Below are 12,221 nucleotides of genomic sequence, written 5' to 3' on the forward strand. Positions count from 1 at the left end.
CATAGCTAGGCACTAAGATAGAACGTGGTTTTATTAGTGAAGCTTGAGGCACTGCAAGTCTCCCATCTCCTCATTGTTTTTTTGGAGCATATACCAACGTGGGTGATTGAAAGATTAATTGAGGTCCACACTCCAGTCCAGCTGGGGGTAGTAATGCACCTTAAAGTTGATTGCCAAGCACCATATAAAGTCCAAAGAAGAAGGCTGAAGGAGGAGAGATTTCTGGAAATGAACTCAGTTGACCCTTTTATGTGTGGATTAATTGTCAGAGTAGAGGACCTTGTGCATTTCAGGTAAAATAACAACCCAATGTTTATATCCCAGGACAAATTAGCTAGCAACAGTAAGCTAGCTAGCTAAATTTCCATAAATGTTTAATACTTTTTGACCTGTCTCCCAAATTAATATAGTTGGTTCAGAGTTCATTTTGATATTTCAACCTCCATGTCCTGATTGGGTTTGGTGTGGGGGGACAAAATCCACATGTGTGCGGACGCAGGCGGCGCCGGGTCTAGTCAGCGTGTAAGAAATCTTCAATTAAAAAGAGTCATGACAAGTTGGTTGTAAAATACATGTCTATTACAAAATGTTACATACAGTGCATAGTTACTGCAATATCAAACTTCAATATTTGAAATTCATGAATCTTTCTACTTGGTCTTCACCAAGTCTCCGAGCCAAACATACTTGTCATTAATTTAACCTTTACAAGTGTTCCCATTTTGTCAACGCAAAACCTCATACCGTTTTTTCATCTTGGTGACAAACCACACATGCGCATAATTGTTGACACGTGTCCCAGATTGTGCGGAACGGTCCCAAATTTTGGCCTTTTGTCCCACTTCCCGCAAACAATCATGTCCCACATTTTATCAACATATTAAAACCCCACTAATTTACTAAAGATAGATTTGTCCTGTATTTCACTCGGATGTCCTATTAATTTGATGCGAATTGATTCCAACCTGTCTCTTTTACTGGTAGCCTAAACCGACTGGTGATGCTAAACACTTCTCCAATCGTTGTTGAGATCTGATATTCTGCACAGCGCAAAACAAGTTTTAGCCAAAATAGGCTGAGCTAATTTCTTCAAACTTGTGATGCTCATTAGTTGCTCATTCAAGATATTTGCTGCTACTTCACTCAATCCCGTTTGAACCTCTCTGGGATAGGCGGGACGCAAATGTCCCACCTGGCCAATAGCCAGGGAAAATGCAGAGCGCCAAATTTAAAAAAACTACTATAAAATTCTAACTTTCATTAAATCACACATGTAAGATACCAAATTAAAGCTACACTCGTTGTGAATCCAGCCAACATGTCAGATTTCAAAAAGCGAAAGCATAAGAAGCTATTATCTGATGATAGCACAACAGTAAACAAAGAGAGAGTAGCATATTTCAACCCTGCAGGCACCACACAAAACGCAGAAATAAAATATAAATCATGCCTTACCTTTGACGAGCTTCTTTTGTTGGCACTCCAATATGTCCCATAAACATCACAAATGGTCCTTTTGTTCGATTAATTCCGTCAATATATATCCAAAATGTCAATTTATTTGGCGCGTTTGATCCAGAAAAAAACATCTTCCAATTTGCGCAACGTCACTACAAAATATCTCAAAAGTTACCTGTAAACTTTGCCAAAACATTTCAAACTACTTTTGTAATAGAACTTCAGGTATTTTTAAACGTTAATAATCGATCAAATTGTAGACGGGACAATCTGTGTTCAATACAGGAAGACAACAAACTCATGCTACTTTTCCAGTCTTGCGCCTTCTCAAAAAGTCCACTTCAAATGACCCAAATTCAAGATGGCCGTACTTCTTCATTACACAAAGGAATAACCTCAACCAATTTCAAAAGACTGGTGACATGGTAGGAACTGCAAACAAGTGCCTTAGAAATCTTGTTTCCCAATGAAAATTCATTGAATAGACAGTGACCTCAAAAAATATATATCTGAATGGTTAGTCCTCAGGGTTTTGCCTGCTACATAAGTTCTGTTATACTCATACTAATAATATGCATATCTTATATTCTTGGCATGAGTAGCAGGAAGTTGAAATTGGGCACGCTATTTATCCAAAAGTGAAAATGCTGCCCCCTATCCCAGAGAGGTTTTAAGTCTCCCATCCTAGCTGTTTTACATTCCCTGAGACCAACAAGTATTTGCAGATTTTCATAAAACAGCCACAAAAGTGGTCTCACGTTTCTGCATCACCAAATTTTGCGCGAGACAAAAGACTATGCTACATGCTATTCAATTAGCTCTTTTAGTGCAGCGAGAGGGAGATTTGTGTGTGTGTGTGTGTGTGTGTGTGTGTGTGTGTGTGTGTGTGTGTGTGTGTGTGTGTGTGTGTGTGTGTGTGTGTGTGTGTGTGTGTGTGTGTGTGTGTGTGTGTAAGCTACATTGTCACTCGAATATCACGCAAATCATACCGCTGTTCCGCATTTGCAAATTTTTTTTATGTGGTCAACCTGACATGATATATATACCAAAATAATGTAGTTCCTCCTTTCGAATATACCAAATCAAGATTTATTTGCTGTATAATAACTGCTAAAGTTTAAAAACGAGCATACAGAAGAAGAAAAAATCCACCCAAATATGTTGTGGTCAGCAACATTTAGCCAAGCAGTAGCACCAATAGTATCAACATTGATCAACTGTACATAAATGTAGCATGTCTCTTAAATCTGTCTTGTTGAGAATTGTGAAATGCACTGTAAATTAAATGTGACTTGATTTGACTTGCCTGGTTTGGTTTGGACAGTCCTATACACTATTCCCTTTAACCTGATTGAGGGCAGAGTAGGAAGATTCTGTGTAGAACTGAAGATAATCAGATAGAACAGGTCAAACCTGGTCAGAACCAGTCAGAGGTTCTTGCAGCAGGTACTGCGTTTCTCCTGGGCGTCGCTAGCTGTTCCAATAGTACTGGACAGGGTCAAGGCAGTGATGGACACGCGGGGCACCTCTCGACTGGCCACCTTCTTGTGGATCGCTGGGGGTAACAGATATCATCACGTCAAAAAGAATCTGGTCTTTTACTTACTTACTTACTTGTACTCACGCACGCACGCACACACACCCACACACACCATGACATGGTGTTGTCTAACGTTTTCTAGATAAAGGTATGAAGTAGAAGAGCAACATAAGAACCTGTGAGAACTTCCTGGAAAGCAGCTTCAACGTTGGTAGAATCCAGAGCTGACGTCTCCATAAACAAGAGGCCATTCTTTTCTGCATGAGAAGGAATACCCCTTGTTGACTATATTCTTACATACATCATACTCAATCAAGCTAAGAACCAACCATAGAATTCCTTTTCATTGATGCAAAGTTGGTCATTTATTTTACATTACCGTGCTATTCCATGGAAAAGCTATATGAAACATTTTGCAATATTCTGCCACTTTCTGTCATTGACTGCATATTGCACACTTGTGTAACTAGTAACTAAGTTACAGGTAACTGGTAAGTAACTGGTACATAACTATTAACTAACTAGTAGCTAAGTAACTCATAACTGGTAAATAAATAGTAAGTAACTAGTAACGTTTAACTAACTGGTAAGTAAATTATCACCTGTGAAGTCCTTGGCCTCCTCGGTGGGCACGGTCCTCAGGGTATCCAGATCACTCTTGTTGCCCACCAGCATGACCACCATGTGGGGGTCGGTGTGGTCGTACAGCTCCTTCAACCAACGCTCCACACTCTCATAGGTTAGGTGCTTGGTGATGTCATACACCAGCAGAGCCCCCACCGCCCCTCTGTAGTACCTGGAGAGAGAAAGTGAGAGAAACGGAGAGAGAGAGAGAGAGAGAGAGTTATGTAAATAAGTTATTTCTGGGTTTTTTATTATACATTTGCAAAACCTAAAAGCCTGTTTTCGCTTTGTCATTATGAGGTATTCTGTGTAGATTAATTAGGGAAAAAATACTTTAATAAATTCTAGAATAAGGCTGTAACGTAACAAAATGTGGAAAAAGTCAGGTGATCTGAATACTTTCCGAACGCATTTTAAGTGTGTGTATCTATCCACACTGAGGTGATTGGCTCTCTAGCGCTCTAATGTATTTGTTGTGTACAAGGAGTGTGTGTGTATGTCCGTGCATGCGTTCTGGTGTGTGCACATATGGTGCACATTCACATTCTGGTGTGTGTTGAGTGCACGTGTGTGTCCTGATGTGTGTACCCACGCGGAGGTGTTGGCTCTGTATCTCTCCAACCCTGCCGTGTCCCAGATCTGAGCCTTGATGGCGAAGGTATCCAGCTGAACAGTGCGGGTGCTGAACTCCACTCCGATGGTGGTGCGGCTGTCGTGGTTAAACTCATTCTTGGTGAAGCGAGACAGCAGGTTGCTTTTCCCAACACCAGACTCACCAATCAGAACCACTAAAGGATGACAGATATCATGCAAACACTTGAGTAAATGAGGGATACAAAGTATTTTGAAAGCAAGTGCTGCCATACAAGTGTGGTTCCTGTGTTAATTAAGCAATTTACATCCCATCATGCTTAGGGTCATATATAAAAATGCTGGGCAGGCCATTATTTTAGCCATTATTTTGGCTACCATGGCAATGCCCCCATCCACCGGGCACGAATGTTCACTTAATGGTTTAATGAGCATGAAACGATGTAAGTCATATGCCATGGCCGTGTCAGTCACCAGATCTCAACCCAAATGAACACCTATGGGAGATTCTTGAGCGGTGCCTGAGAAACCGTTTTCTATCTCCATCAACAAAACACCAAATGATGGAATTTCTTGTGGAAGAATGGTGTCGTATCCATCCAATAGAGTTCCAGAAACATGTAGAATCTTGTTGCTGTTTCCTTTATTTAGTCAGTTACTTGTATCATCATTACGTTTCTTGGGTGCAATGTTAGATGTTTCAGGTACAACAGTACCATCTACACTGAATTTAGAAAACATTAAGAACACCTGCTCGTTCCATGACGTAGACTGACCAGGTGAATCTAGGTGAAAGCTATGATCCCTTATTGATGTCACTTAAATCCACTTCAATCAGTGTAGATGAACGGGGGGAGAAAGGTTAAAGAAGGATTTATAAGTATGGATTGTGTATGTGTGCCATTCAGAGGGTGAATGGGCAAGACAACATATTTAAGTGCCTTTGAACGGGGTATGGAAGTAGGTGCCAGGTGCACCAGTTTGTGTCAAGAACTGGAATGCTGCAGGATTTTTCACACACTTTCCCGTGTGTTTCAAGAATGGTTCCAAGAATGGTCCACCACCCAAAGGACATCCCAGGGGATTTGTTTACATACAGAATCAGCTTCTTTGACAAACAAGGCTCACCTTTGAAGACAAAGTTGTAGCTTTCGTCACCCATACTGTGCCGTTGTTGAGCCCTAGCGGGTTCCTCCTCCGCCTGGTATAGGGGCGCTACTGCATTAGGTCCCAGGAGAGGGAGAACGAGAGAAAAAGAGAGAGAACAGCAGAGACAAGCCTCTCTCTTGTCTCCCAAGGCGCCAATGTAGTGAGACAGTGTAACAGAGGTGAAAATGAAGGAGAAAGAGAGAGAACAGGTTAGGGCTAGTCTAACACTGACACTCCTCTTTCTTTATCTGTAGATGGGGGCAGTTTGTCTATGGACAGACAGAGAGACGATCCCTGCTGCCGATTCCTCCTGTGGCTCAGCTGACACATGGGAGAGGCAGAGGCGGGGGGAGGAAAGTTGATGTCAGAGCAGGTGTAACAGGTATAACCACTAGTATGTACAGTTATCACAAGAGAATAGACTCCACACTCCCTCCCCATCTAGTCTGTCTATCTCGTCTGACAGGTGCATCTTCAGTGTATGGCAGGTGAAGCAGTGCTTTGGTGAATAGGACAAACGTGTCCTTAGACACTGATCTAAGATCATTTATGGTTTCCTCCTCAGGTTATGATTTGTAGAGGGTAATTGGGTCCTAGATCAGCTGACCCTAAGGGCAACTCTTACCTCGGGTTGTTACTACAGACATGCACGTGCACAGATAGGGCTCTGCCCCTTTGCCTTTCCACTCTCTAAAGTGTCCTTTTGGGTGGTGGTATAATTTCCTCCAAAATGTATACATTTTTCATTAACTGTGTTTCCATTAACTTGTCTAGTCATTTTTGTTGCTGTTGACATTTAGAAAGTTGCATTGAAAATACATGACATTTGCCTGCTAGGGTGCGTTTCCATTTAACTACTGTATCTTGTATTTGTATTTATTGTGGATCCCCATTAGCTACTCTTCCTGGGGTCCAGCAAAATTAAGGTAGTTATACAATTTTAAAAACATTACAATACATTCACAACAGATTTCACAACACATTAAGTGTGTGCCCTCAGGCCCCTACTCCACTAGCACATATCTACAACACTAAATCCATGTGTATGTGTGTGTATAGTGCGTATGTTATCATGTGTGTGTGTGTATGCATGTGTCTGTGCTTATGTTTGTGTTGCTTCACAGTACCCACTGTTCCACAAGGTATACTTTTATCAGTTTTTAAAAACTCTGATTCTACTGCTTGCATCATTTACTTGATGTGGAATAGAGTTCCATGTAGTCATTGCTCTATGTAGTACTGTGCACCTCCCGTAGTCTGTTCTAGACTTGGGGACTGTGAATAGACCTCTGATGGCATGTCTTGTGAGGTATACATGGGTGTCTGAGCTGTGTACTTGTCGTTTAAACAGACAGCTAGGTGCTTTCAACATGTCACCTCTCACAAATACAAGTAGTGATGAAGTCAATCTCTCCTCCACTTTGAGCCATGCATATTACTAATGTTTGCTCTATGTGTACATCCAAGGGACAGCCGTGCTGCCCTGTTCTGAACAATGGCAAGTCCCTCTTTGTGGCACCTGACCACGTGACTGAACAGTAGTCCAGGTGCAACAAAACTAGAGCCTGTAGGACCTGCATTGTTGAAGGTAGAGCAGCGCTTTATTGTGGACAGACTTGTCCCCATCTTAGCTACTGTATCAATATGTTTTGACCATGACAGTTTACAATCCAGGGTTACTGAAAGCAATTTAGTCACCTCAATTTGCTAAATTTCCAAATGATTTATTACAAGATTTAGTTTAGGTTTAGGGTTTAGTGAATGATTTGTCCCAAATACAATGTTTTTTTTAAATATTTAGGACTAACTTATTCCTTGCCACCCATTCTGATTGTTGGAGTCATTTTAGTCGCTGTAGTAGCTGACGTGTATAGTGTTGAGTCATCCGCATACATAAACACACCCAAAGCCAGTAGCATGTTGTTAGTAAATATTGAAAAAAGTAAGTGGCCTAGACAGCTGCCGTGGGGAATTCCTGATTCTACCTGGTGTATGTTGGAAGAAGAACACTTTGTGTTCTGTTAGACAGTTAACTCTTCATACACAATATAGCAGGGGTTGTAAAGGCATAACACATACGTTTTTCCAGCAGCAGACTATGATCGATAATGTCAAAAGCTGCAATGAAGTCAAGCAAAACAGACTGCTTTAGTCCCCCACAATATTTTTATCATACATTTCTCTCAGCCAATCATCAGTCATTTGTGTAAGTGCTGTGCTTGTTGAATGTACTTCCATATAAGTGTGCTGAAAGTCTTGTCAATTTGTTTAATGTAAAATATCATTGTATCTGGTCAAACACCATTTTTTCCCATGAAAACAGCTGGATGTAATGATGTCACACCAAAAAAAAGTACATTTTAAGTGGTTGAAGTTTTTCCATGATCCATTTAGGAAAATTTCTCCTTGATAAATTGGCGACAGCCTGTATGCCCTCCCACCTATCAGTTTCATGTCTCAGGTAGCCCGCGAAAGCCAGCATGGATAGAATGCAAGAATTGACTAATATTTGACATATTCTAATTCTATTGTGTCAAAGTATCGCCACGGTCTGTGTGGTGGTGAAACTTGCACTCCTGTAGATCTGAAATAATTGGATGGTGAAACTTACCAACCAACCAGAAAAGGAAGGCGAAGCAATTCTGCCATTCTTGAAAATCAGGACAATCCCTGTACTGCAAAGAAAGATTATTTTTATAGTTGAAAAAATGTATTTTGCAAGAGGTAGGCATTTAGAATGAATTGTGGAGTCAAGCTTAATGGTTACGCGGGTGACATCACATGCCCCGCATAGGCCTACCCATCAAAATGATTTGTCAATAATAATTTATTCGAAAAACACAGTTTCCATCATTTGTCGCAAGAAAGAAAGTTAGTTAGACAGAAGAAAAATATACCCGTCGAACGGATGAAAATATTGTTAATAACATTTCTCCTATTGACCTATCTGCTGTTTCCATTACACATGTCACAACATTGATTTTATCAAATAAACCTGGGTCAATGGAAACCTGCCTCGTGTTGTTCAGAACCCACTGCACACAAGTTGTCAAGTTTGCCATTCCACACAGGGTCCGTTGGTTGCCAAGGCCAGGGACCATGGCAAAGTCTCAGCTCACTCAACAAATAGCTGCAGATGACCATTTGCCTGTTAGCTCTTATGGGAATGGTCTGAAAACCCCCTCTGACTTTAAATATCACAGGGGGCTTGGACTAATGCACCTAAATGTGTGAAGTATGATTTAAAAAATGGACACAATTGACATTTGGGTACAGGACTTATATCCTGACATTCTGGTTCTCTTGGAAACATGGTTAGATGGTTCTGACTCTGACAAAGACATTGAAGTAAATTATTGTCATGTATTTAGATGTGACAGATTACAGGAAGGGGGAATGAGTGGCCATATATGTAAAATCTAATTTCATGGCATCTCAATCTTTAAATATTTCTGAGCCTTAGAAATGTCAGCTCCTGGTTGTAGATGTGTCCATAAATCAGAATACACATTTATTTGTTGCTGGGATTAACTGCCCCCCTGCTGCCATGGTGGATGCTATTGGTGCTATATCGGAGTGTTTAACACATTTTCTGTCCTCAAAGTTGGTCATTTTAGGGGATTTGACTCTGGATTGGCTATCTCTGGCCTCAGATCAATTTAAAAGTATATGCATTCATTTGAATCTGACTCAAGTGATCTGAAAGCCCTATTCTCTCTTCATTATTAATTTAATTATTTAAAAAATCTAATATTTGTCTAGTGGAGTACTTGCATATGATCTCAGTGATCATTGTCCCATAGTATGTGTTAGAGCTGGTGTACTCAACTCTTACCCTACGAGATCCGGAGCCTGCTGGTTTTCTGTTCTACCTGATAATGAATTGCAAACACCTGGCATCCCAGGTCTAACTCAGTACCTGATTAGAGGGGCACAATAAAAAAAAATACGGTTTTGAGGTCCAGAGTTGAGTTTGAGGGCATTAGAGTTACAAAACACCAAAACACTTATCTACGTTTAAGAAAATACATTTTTTAAATGTTTTTCTGCTCAAGGGTTTTTAAAAATGTATAATCCATATTTATTTCTCTGGCAGATAAGCACGGCCCTTTTAAACAATTAACAGTCAGAGATAGATCGAAGCCTTGGTTTTCTTCAAAGTTATCTGAGCTCATTCAGATGAGAAATCAGGCCTGGGACAAAGCAAGGGAAAACTGTCTCCGTAGTGGACTGGCAATCTTTCAGACAATTGAGAGACAGATGTACTATCTCGATTATAAAAGCTAAATCAAGCTACTTTTTAAGCTCTCTCTCTGACTCTGCTGGTGAACCTTCAAAATGTTGGAAAACAGTAAATGCACTGAAGCGTACAAATTCCTCATCTTCCCTGCCTAAGCAAGTTCTGTCTGACTCTGGCATCATAACTGAGATGAATGGGATAAGTTATGCTTTTAATCATCGTTTTTATCTCGGCAGGATTTTTATTTGAGAGAAACGGTGGTGTAGTTGACCCTGGTCAGTCAATCAACTGCTCTTTTCTCTGCCAGCCTCTAGCTGACTCCACAGATAACCCGTCAACTTCAAGTCAATCTTTTGTTTATATTTCAACAATTTACTAGACAGACATTTTATTGCTCAGCATTTGCAATACTGTGTATCCATATCCACTGGCACTGATATGATTCATCCATTTTTGCTGCAGCTCTCTGCCCCCCCGATAGCTGAATCATTAACTCATATTTTTAACCTGACGATTATATCTGGTGCTTTCCCCAAGATTTGAAAGACTGTGTGCTCCCCCTTCACAAAGGTGGTGACCTTTGTGACCTAAATAATTAAATCGGCCTATTTTTAAACTTTCTTGCCTAGCTAAAATATTTGAATCCTTGATTCATTCTCAGCTAAGATCTTTCTTACCTTTGAAATGTGTTCTAAATGTACATCAGTCGGGATTTAGACCAGGTCATAGCACTGCTGCATCCTTAGTTATAAATGATGTGGTTAACTGTATGGATAAAAGGCAACATTTTGTTGCCCTCTTCATAGACCTGACAAAGGCTTTCCATACTGTTGATCACTCAATGTACAGTGAATTCGGAAAGTATTCAGACCCCGTGACTTATTCCACATTTTGTTACGTTATTCTAAAATGGATTAAATAAAACAATTCCTCAGCAATCTACACACAATAACCCATAATGACAAAGCAAAAATAGGCTGAGAAATTTGCATTTATATATAAAAAAGAAACTGAAATCACTTATTTACGTAAGTATTCTGCCCCTTTACTAAGACTCAAATTTGAGCTCAGATGCATCCTGTTTCCATTGATCATCCTTGAGATGTTTCTACAACTTGATTGAAGTCGACCTGTGGTAAATTCAATTGATGGGACATGATTTGGAAAGGCACACACCTGTCTATATAAGGTCCCACTGTTGACAGTGTATGTCAGAGCAAAAATCAAGCCATGAGGTCGAAGGAATTGTCTGTAGAGCTCAGAGACAGGATTGTGTCGAGGCACAGATCTGGGGAAGGATATCAAACATTTTCTGCAGCATTAAAAGTCCCCAAGAACCTGATGGTCACTCTGGAGATGGGAGAACCTTCCAGAAGGACAACCATCTCTGCAGCACTCCACCAATCAAGCCTTTATGGTAGTGTCCAGACGAAGTCACTACTCAGTAAAAGGCACATGACAGCCTGCTTGGAGTTTGTCAAAAGGCACCTAAAGACTCAGACCATGAGAAACAAGATTCTCTGGTCTGATGAAACCAAGATTGAACTCTTTGGCCTGAATGCCAAGCGTCACGTTTTGAGGAAACCTGGCACCATCCCTACGGTGAAGCATGGTGGTGGCAGCATCATGATGTGGGGATGTTTTCAGCGGCAGGGACTGGGAGACTAGTCAGGATCAGGGGAAAGATGAACGGAGCAAAGTAGAGAGACCCTTGATTAGAACCCGATTGAACATCTCTGGAGAGACCTGAAAATAGCTGTGCAGCAACGCTCCCCATCCAACCTGACAGATCTTGAGAGGATCTGCAGAGATGAATGTGAGAAACTCCCCAAATACAGGTGTGCCAAGCTTATAGCGTCATACCCAAGAAGACTCGATGCTGTAATAACTGCCAAAGGTGCTTCAACAAAGTACTGAGTAAAGGGTCTGAAAACTTATGTACATTTATTTTTTCAGTTTTACATTTTTTGCTTTGTCATTTTGGGCTATTGTGTGTAGCTTGATGAGGGGAAAAAACACATTTGAGTAGGTGTGTCCAAACTTTTGACTGGTACTGTTTATAATATCTATGCCAGAAGAGCATTAGTGAGGTCGGGCACTTATGTTGGGGGATGAGGCCTGGCTTGCAGTCGTGGTTCCAATTCATCTCAACTGTGTTTGATAGGGTTGAGGTCAAGGCTCGGTACAGACCAGTCAAGTTCTTCCACACCGATCTCGACAAACCATTTCTGTATGGACCTCACTTTCTACACGCGGGCATTGTCATGCAAAAACAGGAAAGGGCCTTCCCCATACTGTTGCCACAAAGTTGGAAGCACAGAATCATCTAGAATGTCATTGTATGCTGTAGTGTTAAGATTTCCTTTCACTGGAACTAAGAGGGCCTAACCCGAACCATGAAAAACAGCCTCAGAACATAATTCCTCCTACACCAAACGTTACAGTTGGCACTATTTTACTGGGGCATGTAGCGTTCTCCTGGCATCCACCAAACCCAGATTCATCCGTCGGACTGCCAGATAGTGAAGCGTGATTCATCACTCCAGAGAACACGTTTCCACTGCTCCAGAGTCCAATGGCAGCGAGTTTAACACCTCTCCAGCTGGCGCTTGGCGATCC

At 41.1% G+C, this 12,221-nt stretch overlaps 1 protein-coding gene across 1 annotated transcript; it reads right to left on the reverse strand.

Annotated features, from left to right (window-relative positions):
* Nucleotides 1-2,524: 2,524 nt before the first annotated feature.
* Nucleotides 2,525-5,692, reverse strand: LOC110487986 (ras-related protein Rab-25). The gene is made up of 5 exons (XM_021559920.3): nucleotides 5,342-5,692; nucleotides 4,215-4,410; nucleotides 3,601-3,794; nucleotides 3,175-3,255; nucleotides 2,525-3,013 (listed from the first exon to the last, which is right to left on the reverse strand). The coding sequence occupies exons 1-5, from the start codon at nucleotides 5,373-5,375 to the stop codon at nucleotides 2,886-2,888; spliced, it is 633 nt and encodes a 210-aa protein (XP_021415595.1). The 5' UTR covers nucleotides 5,376-5,692; the 3' UTR covers nucleotides 2,525-2,885.
* Nucleotides 5,693-12,221: the final 6,529 nt, after the last annotated feature.

This window comes from Oncorhynchus mykiss, chromosome 30 (genome assembly GCF_057628025.1).
Source record: "Oncorhynchus mykiss isolate SJ-2025 chromosome 30, ASM5762802v1, whole genome shotgun sequence".
NCBI lineage: Eukaryota > Metazoa > Chordata > Actinopteri > Salmoniformes > Salmonidae > Oncorhynchus > Oncorhynchus mykiss.